Raw genomic sequence first — 17,240 nt, 5'->3', positions numbered from 1 at the left:
TGCCACCTGCTGACGGGTCTCGGGGCTAGCAGGCGCCGTGGATAAAGACAGTCCGCCTTTCCACGTGGAAAACAAATACGTGGAGTTTTGCATGAACCGTACTTTACTTTTCTGCCCCACAGCGGATCCTAAAATCGTCTTAGTGCACTTGGGGTAAAGGAAAGCACGAGGCCAGACGCCCGGCTCTGACACTGGTGTGGCCACGACGCAGGGCTGCATCCCCGCGGGGAGGGTGAATGGGTGGGAGAAGGTGGGAGAGGGTTTGCGGGGGATGGGCAGGTCGAGGAACAACGCAGCAAGAGGCAAGACTGACTTTCCACCCCTGCCTTTCACGAGGTGCCGCGCGACCTGTCTCCTAACTTACAGAGACGCAGCTTAGCTTCCGACGCCAGCAGGGGAGAGGCTGTCACTGCGAAACCCTGTGCCCTGCTCTACTGGAGTGAATTTCCGCGGGTCCTCCTGTGATTCCGTTGAGCACTAGACCCTGGCGTGTGGGGAAAAGACAGGCCAGCTGTCTTGCTATGGGTCACTGTCCTGTCGCCCTTTGACTCCGAGCACAATGGCCAGGCGTCTGGACGTCAGGGAGGCTGGGAAGGCCAGTCGTCTATCCAGTCCAGGCTCAGAAAACCCGAAGAGCTTCTCTGCCCGCTATGTCAGGAAGCTGCGCTGGGAGGTCCACAACGTTCAGGCCACAGAACCCGGCCGTCCCGTAGATCCCCGAAAGACGCTAAATTTTGTGCGTTCGAAATGAACTAGAAGAGCTCAGAGTTGTCACTTTAATGCTGTATTTTCATATAGTTTGCTCAAGGCACACCTACTGGCCTTTTTTCTTTTTCTTTTTGGTAGTTCATAGCAGTGGGCTTTGAAGCTGGGAAGCTAAGGTTTAAAACACTGAGGTAAAAATGGAAGGCCCTGGTTAGTGTATCTTCCATCTAAGAAGGCTAAGAATTTGAGAGGTTTAACTGTTCCAGTTCCTCCCTTATTTCACCCATCTGTCCAGTTTTGGCCTCGGTGATTTTACTGAAGATTCTAAGGAATATGAGGACGAGTTTTGGGGGCTCCTCTCTATTTAGAGACCACTTCTCAAAAAGCAAAATGGAAGCCGGTAGCTATTCCTACACAAACGTACACAAGCGTGTGCATAAAAATGCCAGTTTGGGGTAAACCTTTCCTAAGGAGAAACACTCTTACAAACAAACATTTGTAGTAAATATTTGCATCATCTTTTTAGTTGAGGAAAACAATGCTTTCCAAACCATGTGGAGTAATTCCACACTATTTATAAGAAATGAATCTGGACTGGCCTCTTTCCCCGCTGTGTCTGTGCCGTTCCTGTCGCTCAGGCCCTGGTCTGGCAGGGGGTCACCGCTGGTGCCATGAGCGGGCCTGAGCCTCTGGAGGGCGGGTTACATCCCCCGGAGAGCAGGGAACAGAAGCGGTGCTGATGTGAACACACTAGACTAGACCCTTTTACTCTTTCGGGACGGGAGGGATTTGTAGGTAAAACATCTGTAAAGTCAGGGCGTTTTATCCTTGAGTGATGAGAAAACACCTCGTGCTCCCACAGCTCAGTTCTCCTTTGTGAAAGGCGGCCCCGGGCGTGTGGAGTTGTGACTTCTCAGCATGCGGGAGTTTGCATCGTCCGTCACTGTCCGTGACAGAGCAGTGCTGGAGAGCTGGCCCAGGTGCTTGAGGACGACAGGGGACCGACTGGACCCTCACTCGTGCTCGGGCCACCCGGTACCCTAAGCCCGTTTACCAGCTCCTCGCACTAGCTTTCCGGCTCCTTGAAAAAGGAGTTTGCATAAGTAACGTACACGTCTGAGTTTGCATAAGTGATGCTTATTAAATAATAATAATAACTTTCAGCATTCGGGGTGTTTACTCCAGATGAAAATAATGTGCTCTAGCTCAGCTCTCTTCAGAAGCAGGGGGTCGGGTGTTGCTTGACAGCAGCTCAGGGAAGGACCCCCGGCTCCCTCCTGCTGGGGACCGGCCTCCCCGGTGATGGGTAAAGTCTGCGGCGGTCACCCGGGCACAGTCTTTCACCCTCGCCAAGCCTCTTACCCCGTTTATAAAATTAAATGTCCGGAATCCACCAGCTTTGGGGAAACACAAATCCGGAGACAGGGAAGCCAAACACGGTCGAGACTCCGTGCGTCCGCGGGCTGCAGCCACACCCCGCCCGTGTGACCGGGACGCCGTCCACTCTCACAGATGAAAGCGCACGCACAGGACAGGGGGCATCCGTCCTTTCCACGAAGTGCAAGAGTGATGAGACAATAAAAAACTTAAGTCTTCTTTGAAGAAAATATGTGCACTTTCCTGGGTGAACAAACAGGAGATGGAGGAATTCCACTTGGATTGTTTTGTTTGGGGGGGATGTCAGCGTACCCCGTCTCGTGCCGTTACTCCTGCTCTCGTGCCGACTTCCTCTTGCCCTAAACGGGAGGAGCGGCTTTGTCCATGGTACCCAGCGCTCCAGGTGGGACAGGCAGCTCCACCAGCCCGTGTCAGAGCCACCCCTGCAAAAGAGGAAAAGGCTGAAACTGATCAGTTGTGGACATTTAAAGGTACAGATGTCTGGAAATACCCCTTTTCTGTCCGAGACCTGAGTGTTCACTCTTTTTCCAGCTGTGCACTCACCTTGGAGACGTTCTAAATTCTTAATAGTTGGCACTGATCCAAATACGAGGTCTCCTCTGTCTGCCAACATTCACTTTTCAAAAAACTTAACTGGCTCCGTACCGTTTGAGCAAGCACCTTGACAAGACGAGGCGGAGGTGTGGCCTGGGCACTGGCTCGGGATTCGATGCAGCTTTCCGATTTCTAATCCTGCGCTCTGCCCAGGACCCACATGATTTCACCAAAAGCCTCGCCCCTGACTCCTCAGGGGTCACGGTGGCACACAATTTAGGTCTTGCCCTCTATTAAAGGGACAGAATTAACTTTTAAAAGGGGGTGACGTCTGATGCAGGGGGGGAAGGGCAGCAGAGGGGGCGACCACGGGTTGACTCACGGGCCCCCTGGCCGCAGCAGAGCCCTGGAAGCAGAGGAACGGTTGTCAGAAGCTGCATGAGGTCTTGGTTTTGTTTTACAAATCTGATCTCTTAATAAGAGGGTCTTATCCTTTGGAAACACGGTGGTCCCTGGGGGCCACTCCCCTCTCCCCTTTGAAAACTTGAGTTCAGATTCTCTAAGTCGGAAGGGAAGGGTTTTACTTATATTGCAAGATCAGCATCTGTCTAATAACCACTGCGGGAAAGCACCTGGATTTGGGGGATAAGCCATGCTTCAATTTACATATCGTATGTTTCTGTTTAAGGGAAGGCTCTTGCCTTTAAAAAGAAACTGCCATAAAAGGAACATTGGCTTTTTCAGATCTTTGCTGTTGACTTGAATCATGAAAGAATATGATCAGTTTGAATTTTCTTAACTGTTTAAGGATGTACCGTAAGTTAGGCAAGCATCCTTGTCACTGCTGCCAGAGGTGGGATAAATCAAGTGGGCCCTCCCCGCCTTAGGACGGAGGAATTGGGCAGGAAGGCGTCTATGGCAGGGAGAATTATTCGGCGACACCCAGCGCTCTTAGCTAGAGGCCTGTCATGGTCCTGAGGGGGCTGCAGACACTGAACCCCGCCGTTCACTTACACATCATCTTTTCAGCAGATGTTTCGTGGCTTTTGCCCCATGAGTCTTGGACAAGTACGTGGAACCCTTTCCTGACTGCCACCAACACAGTTCCTACTGAGGTTTATTGCTTCTAGATGATAAAGTTTACACTAAGTTCCTATTTTGTTTTTTCAGTTCTGAAGTTTTGGCAAATACCTGAGCCAGGTTTTTTCTGTTACTCTAAAAATTGCCCTGAAGTGCCTCTTAACTTGTGCACCACCCACATATTACATATCCACTCATGTTCTTAGTGCTTCTATTCTTTAAAAGCATTTCCTTCCATTCCTGTAGGTATGGTGAGGCCAAATCCACTTTTACTCCCTTCCAAGTGGTGCCCTTGGCCTGAGCTTGTCCATCCTGGGTTCAGACAGCCACCACTCGCTTCTGGGAGGTCGCCTTCCTGGAAACCAAGGTGCGATCAGTAGCTGATCCTTCTCCTGGAGTGGAAGGGGGCTGGACTTAGTGGCTGGCTGACTTTAGGCGAGCAGTATTCTTATCTGGAAAAGAGGGTACCTTTCAGCAGGTTGCTTTGAGGACTAGGATAAATTTTCAAGTACCAGGCAGAGCACACCATTGGTTCTCAACCCTGATTCCTTTCTTTCTGTCAAACAAGGTTGAAGGATAAGCAGTCACCTCTGACTGATGCAAGGAGGTTTATTCATCTTTCCCGAGACACTCCAGATACATTCTAAACTAGGCCCAGTTCAGGATGAGGACACCAGGCCCGTGATCTTAACTTCCAAACAGTAATTTACCAGCCTTGAGTCAAGCGTATATTTAACCTTTCAAGTAAAAACCAAGACAAAGCAGAGAAACAGAAAACCTTCCAGTAATAGTTGGTAGGATTACTTTTCGTATTAAATGAAGGAGGTGAGCACAGAGCCTAAGACTTAGGAGCTGCCCAGATTCTTACTGACCGAATCTGCACAGCCACACGGTCTCTTGGAAGAAGAAAAATAGCCTAAGAACTCACAGCTTGTGGAAGCTTCACGCGCTGTAGAGGCAAATGCTAAATCAGAAAGCTGACCCTGATTCAGAGTCCCTTCTTACTGGGGTTCACACATTTCTTTTTTTCTTCCAGGCAGTAAGCACTGTAACGTAAGAGGGAAGAAAGAGATCCACACCTTCCCCAAAGAAAAGGAAGATGGATCTAGTGTCAGGCTCCATTAGACCCACTTGTGATGGCTCTCCAAGAAGGAACAATGCAGCTTTTGTGACAGGCCCGTACAGCAAGCTTGGAAACTTTACAAAACAGTCTTACCCAAGAGAAACCTGGTTCTAGCTCTCTTCCTGGAAAGAGGTGTCGATCCAGGAAAGTTTTGTGCTATTCTTCTCGGCTCTTCCTGGGATCAGTATTTTTTTAAAAAAAAAACCTCAGAAACAAGTCAGACAGACCTCTGCGAAACAGGAATATGAAAAACCCCACTGCTGGAGCATTTATACACTTCCGTTTCCACAGCCCAACCACAGGGTGTCAGATGATTTAGTTATTGTCTACCAAAGGGAGCTCTTTGCTGGAATTGTTGGTATTCAGCCCCAATTCAGTCTAAGAACCCTCACCAGGGTTCGAGTGGCCGCCTTCTTAAAATGCAAATGTGCAAGAACTCCAGGCCGGCCTCCCCGCCCCCAGGAAAGTGCTCCAACCCGGCGGCGCTGGCGGGGCTGGCGGGGAATGCTAAGGAGGGGCCCACGCCCCCGCCCTGCCGCCGCACTGCTCACATTGAGCCCCAGTCCGCATGACTGAGCGCCCTTAACTTTCCCAACAATGGCCCTAGCGCCCTCCCCGCCCCTTCGCAGCCTCCCCACACCCCCTCAGGGTCAAGTAACCCATCTTTCTTCCCACTTCCACATCTCAGGACGCATTTCTTGAACATCACCCCTAGATCTCATGTCCATGTGGAGAAAAACTGGCCACCCTGGTGAAACTGTGACTCTTTACAAATCTGGTTTAAGAAGAAGTTTCATTTTGTTCAGTTTCTTTAAATTTCCATGTTGTTGACAGTTCAGAACCAGAAATTATATAAATCTCCATTCCAATCACATTTCTAGCAACAAAACATGTAGGTGTCAGTGGTGAACCTTATACAGGGTAAATTTTTCACCATGAGCTCACACCACACAGGTTGCACGGAACTCTGCATCTTATACTTTTACTTCAGAGACGCAAAACAGCACCTCCTACTGTGGCCTGGACCCAAACACACACTGCCTTAAAAATAATGCACAGATACAAGGCTTTTGTTTTTGGTTTTTTTTTTTTTTTCAAAAACATACTTCATATTTCCTCTTTTATTATATAAATATCAGTTTAACCTTTTACTGTAAGAATATAAACGTTTTAAGAGGATCTTTGTTATTATTTATACAAATTCACAAACAGTACAATTAACTGATAAAGGTCTCTGGGTTTCTTTAACTCCATGGTCTCGCATGTTGCTGTGGAGGATTCTAAAAAAAAATAAACAAACCAAAAAAAAATCCAACAAAAATGTACATCCTACACAAAAGTGATTTTTTTTTTAAAGCCACAAGTCCCAACCCCCATCAAAATAAAGAAAGGCATCTACTCCTCCATTTAGAAACAGAATTTTTAAAAACCCACAAACTCCCGTTTTATTACCAGAACAGAGATAAGACATGAATTTCAGTCTCCTCCCCTTCACATTACAGCCCCGGGGGCTCTGGAAGCCAACTCGGCTCCTCTGCTCCCAACAGGAACCCTCACTGTGTGACCTTTTCGTGGGGAAACTTGCAAGAGGGTGAGGGCAGGGCAGAATCTGCATATATAATCATCATTTTCAAGACACAATCTGCATCTCAAACAAACAGACAAAAAAAACAAAAAACAAAAGTCCAACTCTCATGTCTCCCACACATTTGTGCTATAAATTAAGTCAAGATTTAGGATCACGGCTGGGCCCTCAAGTCCCTATGGACAAGGAGAAAAAGGAAAGCAGAGCCAGAATGTGAAGTGGGATACACGGGGTGGATGGGGTTTGGGAAGAAGCCAAAACAAAAAAGATGTACAAACCCGATGGGCATCTTTCCAGTCCAGGCACAAAAATGTTTCAGTCTCAAAATATCTCTCTTGTAGAATTCCAGGGCTTCAGAGAAAAAAGTAAACTAAAACGAGGTAGCCAGACATACACACACACACACACACACACACACACACACACATATATATGTATATATATATATACACACACACACACATATATATATATAATTTATATATATATAATATATAGACTATACTCAGCAGAAAAAAAGAGACCATGATGTCAACTTTCTTCAAAAAATAAAAAAAGAAAGAATACAAATGAAATGAGCGTGAGTAGCAGAGTCCTGTCAAAGGACTGATGAGAGACTGCGATTAGTTACGAAGTGGAAGAAGGGTGAAAAGGCCGTTGTAGTTGGGTTTGCTTTTATACGTTTCGAAATAAAAACCAGATCACAGTATTCAAATGAAAGCTTAAGTGAAGGCAGACATTTTCCCCAACTCCCCAGGGCTGAAAGGACTGGTCACTCCCCACCCCCCCCCCCGTTTCCAAATGCAGCGCGGCGGGGATACAGTAGCTCAATCCGTCCTCCAAACCCCTGCTGGGAGGAGTGGCTGGTGGGTGGCGAGTCCATCTCCGCATCCTCGGGGAAAAGGAGAGGGTGTGGGTGTGGGTGTGGGTGGCGGAGGGACCCCGGACGCAACGACGGGGGGTAGGGGAGGACGAGCCTGGGGCTCCGCGTCATGGCCCCCACCGCGTCCGCGGCAATGCTCTGGGTCTACGTGTGCGTGTCGAGTGAGCGCGGGGGCCGCGGTGGTGGCAGGAGGACGAACAGGGCGGGGCCGGGGGAGTTGGTGCTGCCGCCCTCACCTGACCTTCTCACTGTCCGTCATCTGCCAGAGGCCCAGGTTGAGTACCTTGAGGCAGGGCAGCTGCGTGATGCGCTCCAGGCCGCGCTTGGTGATGCGGGTGCAGCCGTACAGGTCGATGCCGGTGAGCTGGCTCAGGTGCTCGGCGATCAGCTCCAGGCCCTTGTCCGTGATGCGTACACACTGCCCGATGTTGAGTGTGCGCAGCCCGTGCATCTGCCGCACCATGCGGTTGATGCCGTCGTCGCTGATGTGGCAGGAGCAGAGGGAAAGGGACTTGAGGCCGTCCAGCCCCTGCGCTATGTAAGCCAGGCTCTGGTCCCCCACCTTGTCACAGAAGGACACATCCAGCCCCGAGAGGCGCAGGCTGCCCATGGCCAGATGCATGATGCCCGTGTCACTGATGTTGTCGCAGGAGCGCAGGTTAAGGCTGCGCAGGCTGCCCATGTGCGACAGGTGCAGGAGGCCTGCGTCCGAGATGCCTCCGCAGAAGCTGAGGTTGAGGAGCCTCAGGCCCGTCAGCCCCCGGGAGATGTGCTTCAGAGACAGATCCGTGAGCTTCTGGCAGTCCTGCAGCGTGAGCTGCTCCAGGCCCAGGCAGCCCTCGGCCGCGCTGCGCGTCATGCCGGCCAGGTGCCCGATGCCCACGTCCGAGAGGTGGCGGCAGCTGCGGAGATTAAGGCTCTTGAGGCGCTGCAGGCCCCAGGCGATGAGCAGGAGGCCGGTGTTGGTGATGTTGCTGCAGCCGCCCAGCTCCAGCACCTCCAGGCCCTTGAGGTACTGGGCTATGCGGCCCAGGCTGCTGTCGGTGATCTGCTTGCAGAGGCTCAGGTTGAGGGCGCGCAGCGAGCCGATCTCCTGCACGAACGCGTGGCCCAGTCCGTTGTCGGTGAGGTTGTAGCAGCCGCTGAGGTTGAGGCTCTCGATGTTGGCCATGCCCTGGATCACGTAGCTGAGGCTGCGGCGCAGGCTCAGGATCTGCACCCGGCGGATGCCCCGGGCCTGCAGGCTGGGGAACAGCGACGGGTTGGCCCGGCGCAGGTGCAGCTTGGCCTCCACCCCCCGCCACACCGACTTGTGGTAGGCGGCGTCCCGCCAGGCCGTGCACACCTGCGCCGCGCGCCCCTTGTCGCGCACGTCCAGGTAGCCGAAGATCATGGCCAGCAGCTCGGGGAACAGGCACGAGATGTGCGTCTCCATCTTCCTCCCCGCGGCGCCCGGGAGGAGGCGCGGGCCCCGCTCCCGCCCGAGCGACGAGGCGGCTGGCCGGCCGCGCCGCGGGCCCAACGGACGCGCCTCCCGCCTTCCGGCTCGGCGCCGCTCCTCCTCCCGTCCGCGCGTCCTTCCTGCCGCCCTGCCCGCCCTCCCCGCCCGGCGCGCTCGGCGCTCACATCCCGGGCGGGTGCCCCCGCAGCCCGGCCCTTGCTGGGCTCAGCCCTGCCGCGCCCGGCCCGCGCCGCCCCGCGCGCCCCGCCGCCGCCGCCGCCGCGCCCCCGGCCGCATCCTCCGGCGCCGCGCGGGCCGGGCTGCGCGCTCGGGCTGGGCGCCGGGAGGCTGCGGCCGCCTTTGTCCTCGCCCGCTTTTCAAAGCTGCCAGCGGGCCGCCCGCACTCGGCCGCCCCGGCGGGGGGACCTCGGGCCGGCGCGCGCTCGGCCCCCGCGTCCGCGCGCGGGGCAGCGCCGGCCGGCACGGAGCGCGCGCGCGGAGCCGAGCCGGGGCGAGCGGCGGCCGCGCCGGGGGCGTCCGGGCCGGACCCGCTGCTCTCCGCGCCTCCGCGCCCCCGCCCCCCGCGCTCCCCCGCGCGCGCGCGATGGTACGAGCCTGCGCGCCGGAACTGCCGGCGTTGTCCTGGAAACCGAGCGCCGGCCCGCCGCGGGTTAACCCTGTGCGCGCCGTCGGGGCGCCAGCTGGGCCCGCCGCCGCCGCTTCCGCCGCCTCCACCGCCCGCAAGGAGCCGCCGGCCACGCCCGGCCCGCGTCTAGGCTCCGCGCCGCCGGCTCCGAGGCCTCCCCGCGCGCTCCCGGCCCAGCCTCCCGCCCGCTCCCTTTATCCTCCCGCAAGACCCTCCTCCCCGGACCGCTGCTCGCTGACCGCCCCGCTCTCCTCCCTGCCTCCGTCCCCGGGGCCCCGCCGCGCGTCTGTGCGGACACCTCCTCGGTCCTCCCCAGTGGGCGGCTTCCCACGGTTCTTTTCTCTCCAGTCTTGTGCCCTAAACTGGGGAGAAACTCAGGACTACCCGCGCGTCCCTTAGCCGAGCACGGCCTCCCCCAGTGCGCACTCTGGATCTAGCCATTACCACTTCCTTCTAGCATGTTCCGGGTGTTTCCAGACACCGCCGCCAGTGCGCTCCCTCGGCTCCTTCTGCTTCACAACTTCCTCCGCTTCCGCACTCGGCCGGCAGCCCTGGGCTGCGCCGCGTCGCCTCCGCCTGCCTCGCGCCCGGAGGGAGCAGCCTCCCCTCAACCCTTACCGCCGCCGCTTTCTTTCTTGTCAGCCTGTTAGACGATGAAGGGCCCAGTTGTGCCGACAGTCAGTGTGTTCGTATGTGCCGATACAATTTTATCTTTAGACAAAACAGAGTGACGATTGGGCTTGGTTTAAGGTGCTCCAGCAAATGTCTGTTCGTTTACAAACTGTGTTCTCTGGAACCATGGAATGCTCCCGTCTAGAGCGTGGCTCCTGGGTCTTAAATGCCCACTCAGAGGATAGGGCTGCAAAAGAGTTTCATTTTAACTACCTTCAAACCAAGAATTTTGGAACCAGAAAAATGACCCTCTGTGTTTTTAAGGAATTTGTGAATCCACACAAGATGCAAGACAATCTGGTTCAGCTATCAAAAAAGGAGAATGGTTTCATTGATTCTTTGAGAACCTGAACAAGGTTTTGACTGGGTTCCGTATTCAGTATATGAGGTTCCCTTTTGGCCACTTACTTCTCTTTTGCCCAGGAGACCAGTAGCGGGCCGAGTACATACAGATAGGTAATAGGCATAATACCTTTGTAGACTGCCATCCACCTCCCCTGTTCCTAAATCAGGAAATGCAGAAGCAAAATCCTTCACCCACGATGCACGTGGTGCAAGGCCCAGAGATTTTTATAACCCTCCTGGAATCATGTAGGATTGTGTTGGTCATCTAGAGGATTCCAAACGTGCTGTGCAGTGAGAGTCTCAATTCTGGGCTGCACCTGGGTTGGCACTCTTCTCCTGGGCTGTATCTAGGCATACACTGGTCTCCGTCACTGCTGCCCAAACTTTTACCTTTCACGCTACATGAAGTGACTTTTTCTGTTGTTCTGTGGATGTAGATGTGTTTGTGTTGATATCAAGGTCTTAATCCACAACACCTTAATCCTCCTTATCACAAAACAAAGTGCTAGACCACCAGTGGGGGGCGGGGGGGCTGACCTGAAGAGAAGGAGCTTAGCCGTGTCCCTCCTCCAGACCCGCTGCTGCTCTCAAGTCTGACAAGTAGTTCAGAGGTGCCCGGAAGCACTTTCTCGAGAAGTGGACCACCTGCTCCTAGCTCTCGCGAAGTTTTTTCTTGAGTTTAACTCTAGAATGGTATTGATTCAGGACCTTTTATGTAAGGCGTTCAAACATATATGACAAGGATTTTCAGCAATATGATTGTGTTCACGTTCAATAAACAGGAGAATAAACATCAAGAAGTATCTTAGAAAATGCACATTAGTGGGGAAACAAGAGTGGCATCAGGTGAACCCTCTGCTGAGTCTGGGGCATGGAGGAAGTGTCTCCCCTTTCCGAGGCTCAGTGTCCTTGTGTTTCACTAGGGCAGATTGACTGGATAATCTCCAGGGATCTTCTCAACAGTTACCCTCTGGGAAACCATGAGCCTCTCTGAGTCCTGTCTCAGCCCGACATTTCGCATTGTTCCTAATGCAACCCGGAGAGTAGGGATAGTTTCACGTGCACTGGCTTCTTGGGGGTTTCAGTTTAGGCTGTGATTTAGGACACAAAAATAGGTGGAGGGAATTATGGACCAGAGACTGGTGGTCTGGAGAAGATGTATATCAATGTAGAGGGTCCCGTGGACAGCTACTCATATTTTGAGCCCAGGTTGAGACTTTTGTATATGATTCAACAGCTTGCAACCAAGGTGAAGTTTTTTTCTGAATGAGCTCTGAAATTCTGTTTAGAAGCAGAGGTGATAGCCCTGTGTACAGAGTCTCTAAAACTTTACCAAGAATTTTAAAGACACTGGTTTTTCAGATGGGGTGTGTTTTTCATCTGGGTAGGACCTGGGAAAATTGTGAGGCCCAACCCAAAGGTCAGGCTTACTTAAGGATGTAAGCTTCCTGGGACTTCCCTGGTGGCGCAGTGGTTGGGACTCCATGCTCCTCGTGCCGTGGGCCTGGGTTCAATCCCTGGTCAGGGAACTAGATCCCACATGCATGTCGCAACTAAGAGCTCTCATGCCACAACTAGGGAGCCCGCATGTCTCAACTAAGGGGCCCACGAGCCACAACTAAGACCTGGCACGACCAAATAAATAAATATTAAAAAAAAAAAAAAAAAGATGTATGCTTCCTCACACAGAGGGGCAGGAAAGATCAGAAGAGATCCGTAGCTTTTAAACTCCTCATTCAAGAATATATGTGTCCAGGGCTTCCCTGGTGGCGCAGTGGTTAAGAATCCGCCTGCCAATGCAGGGGACACGGGTTCGAGCCCTGGTCCAGGAATATCCCACCTGCCGCAGAGCAACTAAGCCCGTGTGCCGCAACTACTGAGCCTGTGCTCTAGAGCCCGTGAGCCACAACTACTGAGCCCACGTGCCACAACTAGTGAAGCCTGCATGCCTAGAGCCTGTGCTCCGCAACAAGAGAAGCCACCGCAATGAGAAACCCGCACACCGCAACGAAGAGTAGCCCCCGCTCGCCACAACTAGTGAAAGCCCGTGCGCAGCAACGAAGACCCAACGCAGCCAAAAATAAAAATAAATAAAATAAAATAAATTTATTAAAAAAAAAAAAAAGAATGTAGGTGTCCAGAAACAGTGACCCAGAGTCTAGCTGGTGGGCGTTGGCTCAAAGGAGTTAAAACATGTTGTGTGTGTTTTATGTTAACTCTAATGTATCCATGGCACAATGGATGCCTCGCAGGTAGGCACTCTGTAAATGTGGTTGAACTGAAGTGAATGAGAACGATGACAATTATATAATCTCTTTACGAAAGACTTCATACATGTCAAAACTTTTCTGGACCACCAGTAACAATGGATATCTGCGGTTTACAAGATCGTGCCTTTCCAACTACTTCCCCACTTCAAGGCAACATTCTCTCTATTCCTAAGTAATTCTTAGCAGGAGAGTATCCTGGGGCACCTCTTGATTAGAGAAAAGGTAAGACATAGTGAGGACTTGATTCACTGACTGCAAGGAGAAGATTTAACTAGGAACAACAACAGAACAACCTCATTGAATAATGTGCAAAGGACTTGAACAGACAGTTCTCCAAAGAAGACGTATAGGTGGCCAACAAGCAGGTGAAAAGATGCTCAACATCATTAAGCATTAGGGAAATGCTAATCAAAACCACAATAAGATATTATCTCATACCCGTTAGGATGGCTGCAATGAATAAAACAGAAAACAAGTGTTGGTGAGGAGGTAGAGATATTGGAACCCTGGTGTGCTGTTGGTGGGAATGTGAAATGGTACGGCTGCTGTGGGAAACAGTATGGAGGCTCCTCAAAAACTTAAAAATAGAACTACCTTATGATCCAGCAATTCCACTTCTGGGCATATACCAAAAATAAATAAAAGCAGAGTCTAGACGCACCATTTGTACACCCAAGTTCATAGCATTATCTGCAACAGCCAAAAGGTAGGAGCAACCCAAGTGTCCCTCACAGATCATGGATAAACACAAGACGGTCTATCCATACGATGGAATATTATTCAGCCTTAAAAAAGGAAGGAAATCCTGTCACACACCACAGCATGGAGGGGGCTTGAAGACATCATGCTGAGTGAAGTAAGCCAGTCACAAAAAGACAAATACTGTATTATTTCGCTTATAAGAGGTATGTAGAATAGTCAAAATCACAGAAACAGAAAGTAGAAGGGTGGCTGCCAGAGGCTGAGGGAGGGGAGCTGTTTCGGGGCACAGAGTTTCAGTTTTGCAAGATGAACAAGTTCTGGAAATTTGTTGCACAATGTGAATGTACTTAAGACTATTGAATTGTACACCTTAAAAATGGTTAAGATGGTAAGTTTTACGTTATATATATTTTACCACAATTAAAAATGAAAAGATTTAAACAGAACCAACATTGTGAAATGAAGATGTAAATAAATAGGAAAAATAGGTGAAAATTGTCCTCACGTCAACAAATTCCTAGAACACCCCGAAATATTTGTTTACTCTCTCCCAAATTATTAGTTCATTGTATCCTGTAAACAAGGGCTTTATCCACCCCAATAAAAATAAGGGCTTGAGGTCTGGGTAGCTGGAGCCCTCTCCTGAGGATGATGGGGCCCTTTCATGTACAAACTGGAAAAACTCATGCGAAAGAGACGGGGTGCTATTAATAATCGCCCTCGGATGAATGGACACGCCCTCCTTTTACACTGGAAATGCGACTGCATTTGAAATTTGTTGTTTGCAACTTTTGAGTGTTAACTGTACCATATATTTTCTTTTTTTTTAATTAATTTATTTTATTATTTTATTTTTTAAAATTTATTTATTTATTTATTTTGGCTGCGTTCGGGCTTCGTTGCTGTGCACAGGCTTTCTCTAGTTGCGGCAAGCGGGGGCTACTCATCGTTGTGGTGCGGTGGCTTCTCTTGTTGCGGAGCACCGGCTCTAGGTGCCCGGGCTTCACTAGTTGTGGCTCGCAGGCTCTAGAGCGCAGGCTCAGTAGTTGTGGTGCACAGGCTTAGTTGCTCCACAGCATGTGGGATCTTCCCAGACCGGGGCTTGAATATGTGTCCCCTGCATTGGCAGGCAGATTCTTAACCACTGCGCCACCAGGGAAGCCTAACATATATCTTCATATTTTCAGGCGCCCGACGAAAGGATTAGAAATACTTTGATCGAATAACCCCAAGTATCAGTTATTAGTTGTTAATATTAACAAACACCTTAGGTACTTGTTACCAAGCAGGTAGCTATGACAACCCTAAAATAAAACAAGCCATCTTGTAAATGTAGCCATTTCCAAGCACTGAACACTTGGGAAGGTGGGTTTTCAATCATGTGATGGTTCAGGAAATGTTCCTAGAGCTCGTGTGCACGGCTCTGTGCCCTGGAGTAGACAAAGATGCAGAGGGTATGTCTGCTTCTTAGGACTCAGGACCCGGCAACGTGCTACAAAATAGTTTCCGTATTATCAGTGGGGTAAGTGCCAATGGAGTGACGGTTATAAATAAAATGTTCTCAGTTTAGAGGACCACTACAGAGAAGCCTCGAATTTGAATAGTGTTGATGAGAGGCAAGTCATTACATAGGGTGGAAATTTATTTAGAGAACAGGCTGGCTTTACTTTACTAGTTTAGGAAAAAATAACGCCATAATAGCGAACATACATTGTCATACATTGTTCTGATTCTTCAGTATTGAAGAATATTGAAAATTTCCTTTTCAGGGAACTCCCTGGCGGCCCAGTGGTTAGGACTCGGCACTTTCACTGCTGAGCGCCCGGGTTCAATCCCTGGTTGGGTAACCAAGATCCCACAAGCCGTGCGACGTGACCCCCAAAAAAGAGTCACCTTTTCAAAGAATTCTTAGCTTTTTCTCTTTATTCTCTTTCAAAAGTAAGAAACTTTATTTTAACTGTTGTCTATCCGGAACTGGAATTTGGCACCTGAAGTCAGAAATTCTTAGTTCATGGTCTGGACTTTGCTACTGTTTTTAGAACAGAGACTGACTTGGGAAAAAATTATTTTAAATCAGCTGTCTTTCTCCTCATTTTGCCCGACAATAGAGCTTGGTGCCTCACACCCTGGGGGGGGGGGGCGGTGAGAGGGGACCACTGAGACATTGACTGACCCCTGGGACGGCCCAGGTCCGAGGGGGGCTCCCCTAGGTGCCCGTGACTCGAGGCCCCTTGACACAGGGCTGTTCCCCAGGCAGTGTCCTGAGGAGTTAAGTGTCCCCCAGACTTGCAGCCCAAGTTGTGCGCTGGAGTCCCGGCTCTTCCATTATGGCTGCGTGCCCTCCGGCAGCGTGGCTTCAGTGCTTTGAGCTTCAGTTTCCTCATCTGTAAAATGAAAAGTCACCCCTTGTCACAGAACTGTGGTGAGAACTCATTGAGAAAAACCACGCAGGGGAAAGGGAGGGCCCTCATGGGGAACCTGGCCCTTAGGAGGGAGCTAATAAACACTGTTCTGGTTTTTTCTTTTATAAATGAACCATCCAAAAAAGCCCCACATGGATGTGCCCCCAAATTGTACAGATACATCCTTACTGACAGTTAAACATTTTAAAAATGCTATTTCCTGTTTTTAAGAAATGCGCAGGTTAAAGGAGCGGAAACGGCAAACTCGCAAGAGCGTGGTGAGACGGTCCCTCACGTGGGGGTCGCCCCTGTCTCTGTGCCCCTCCTTCTCTCCTCCCTGAGCCGGGAAGAGTCGTGCTCCATTCAGAAAACCAAGATACAGTCCCAGACTCTGCCAGACACACATCCATCCTTTTTCGTCCGACCTAGGTTTTCATCACCAACTCTCATGCTTTCTTGGCCTTCTCCGACTTGCATGTGTATCAGAGTGACTTCGAAGGTCTCTGAGTCAGAGGTCTGGGTGGGGGGGGGGTGCTGAGAATTTGCACGTCCAACGGGTTTCCCAGGTGCTGCCAGAACCTCCCACCCCCCGGTTTTCCTTCTCCTGATTTAAAACTTTGTGAAATTATACTTCTTGAAGTCTCTCCTTTTTTAGTAAAATACAAATAATATTTAAAATAATTATGTTCCCCCCCTACCATCTTTTGCCTTTGAGTCTCTGGTGTGAAGTCCGAAGTTTTCCCCGTGATGTACTGATAGAACATGGGTTTTTAGTCAGACAGATTCTGGGTCAAAACCTTGACTTTATCACATATCAGCTCTGTGACTTTGGACGAGCTATTTCATCACTTGGAGACTTGGTTTTCTCGTCCGTAAAATAGGACTAGTGATTTTCTTGGGAGCTTTGTGAGGATTGAGCGGGATAATGCACGGAACCCCCTAGTATGGCCTCTGGCGGTCGTGAAAATAGCTAGTATTTTTTTTTTTTTTTTTTTTGACTGCCCCACACAGCATGCAGAATCTTAGCTCCGCAGCCAGGGATCAAACCCAGGCCCCTTGCAGTGGAAACGCGGAGCCTTAGCCACTGGACCACCAGGGAAGTCCCCAGAACACCTGATATTTATCGCGCATTTATTGTGTGTTAGACATTCTTTGAAGGTCTTTACGAGTATGACTCAGCTGTTCCTCCCATAGGTCCACCTACATGACTGTGAAGTAGGTTCCATTACTACCTCTGTTTCCTGGTGGGGAAACCACGGCACAGAGGTAAGTGTGTTCAAGACAATCCGGCCCACAGAACCAGGATTTCAACGCCATGGTCTAGACCTAGAGCCACTTTCTAAATCACTGCTCCGCTGCCCTGAGGATGCATGTAAGTTTGTCAGCCCACCTGGCTAGGGTGCAGTTTCTGTGCGACACCAAACAAGGAGGGTCCATGAAAGCAGCAGCTGCCG

The 17,240-nt window shown here is 50.8% G+C and overlaps 2 protein-coding genes across 9 annotated transcripts in view; one reads left to right on the top strand and one right to left on the bottom strand.

Moving 5' to 3' along the window:
- WNT5B (Wnt family member 5B) overlaps positions 1-17,240 on the top strand; it is a 92,687-nt gene that overhangs the window by 39,881 nt on the left and 35,566 nt on the right. The gene's annotated exons all lie outside the window — the stretch shown is intronic.
- On the bottom strand, positions 1,261-10,066 carry FBXL14 (F-box and leucine rich repeat protein 14). 8 transcript variants are annotated; one of them, XR_009505262.1, is made up of 4 exons: positions 7,545-8,947; positions 3,652-4,169; positions 2,647-3,043; positions 2,453-2,525 (listed from the first exon to the last, which is right to left on the bottom strand). XR_009505262.1 is itself a non-coding variant. In XM_059935025.1 (3 exons), the coding sequence occupies exons 2-3, from the start codon at positions 8,477-8,479 to the stop codon at positions 2,081-2,083; spliced, it is 1,380 nt and encodes a 459-aa protein (XP_059791008.1). In that variant the 5' UTR covers positions 8,480-8,552; positions 9,840-10,066; the 3' UTR covers positions 1,261-2,080. The 8 variants fall into 8 exon arrangements, 6 of the variants coding, with proteins under 6 accessions (XP_059791008.1, XP_059791007.1, XP_059791005.1 ...); XM_059935025.1 differs by lacking the exons at positions 2,647-3,043; positions 3,652-4,169 and adding an exon at positions 9,840-10,066 and having other exon boundaries at positions 1,261-2,525; positions 7,545-8,552; XM_059935024.1 differs by lacking the exons at positions 2,647-3,043; positions 3,652-4,169 and having other exon boundaries at positions 1,261-2,525; positions 7,545-8,552; positions 8,654-8,741.

Source organism: Balaenoptera ricei, chromosome 10 (genome assembly GCF_028023285.1).
Source record: "Balaenoptera ricei isolate mBalRic1 chromosome 10, mBalRic1.hap2, whole genome shotgun sequence".
Taxonomy (NCBI): domain Eukaryota; kingdom Metazoa; phylum Chordata; class Mammalia; order Artiodactyla; family Balaenopteridae; genus Balaenoptera; species Balaenoptera ricei.
This window is presented reverse-complemented; position numbering and strand designations above follow the sequence as displayed.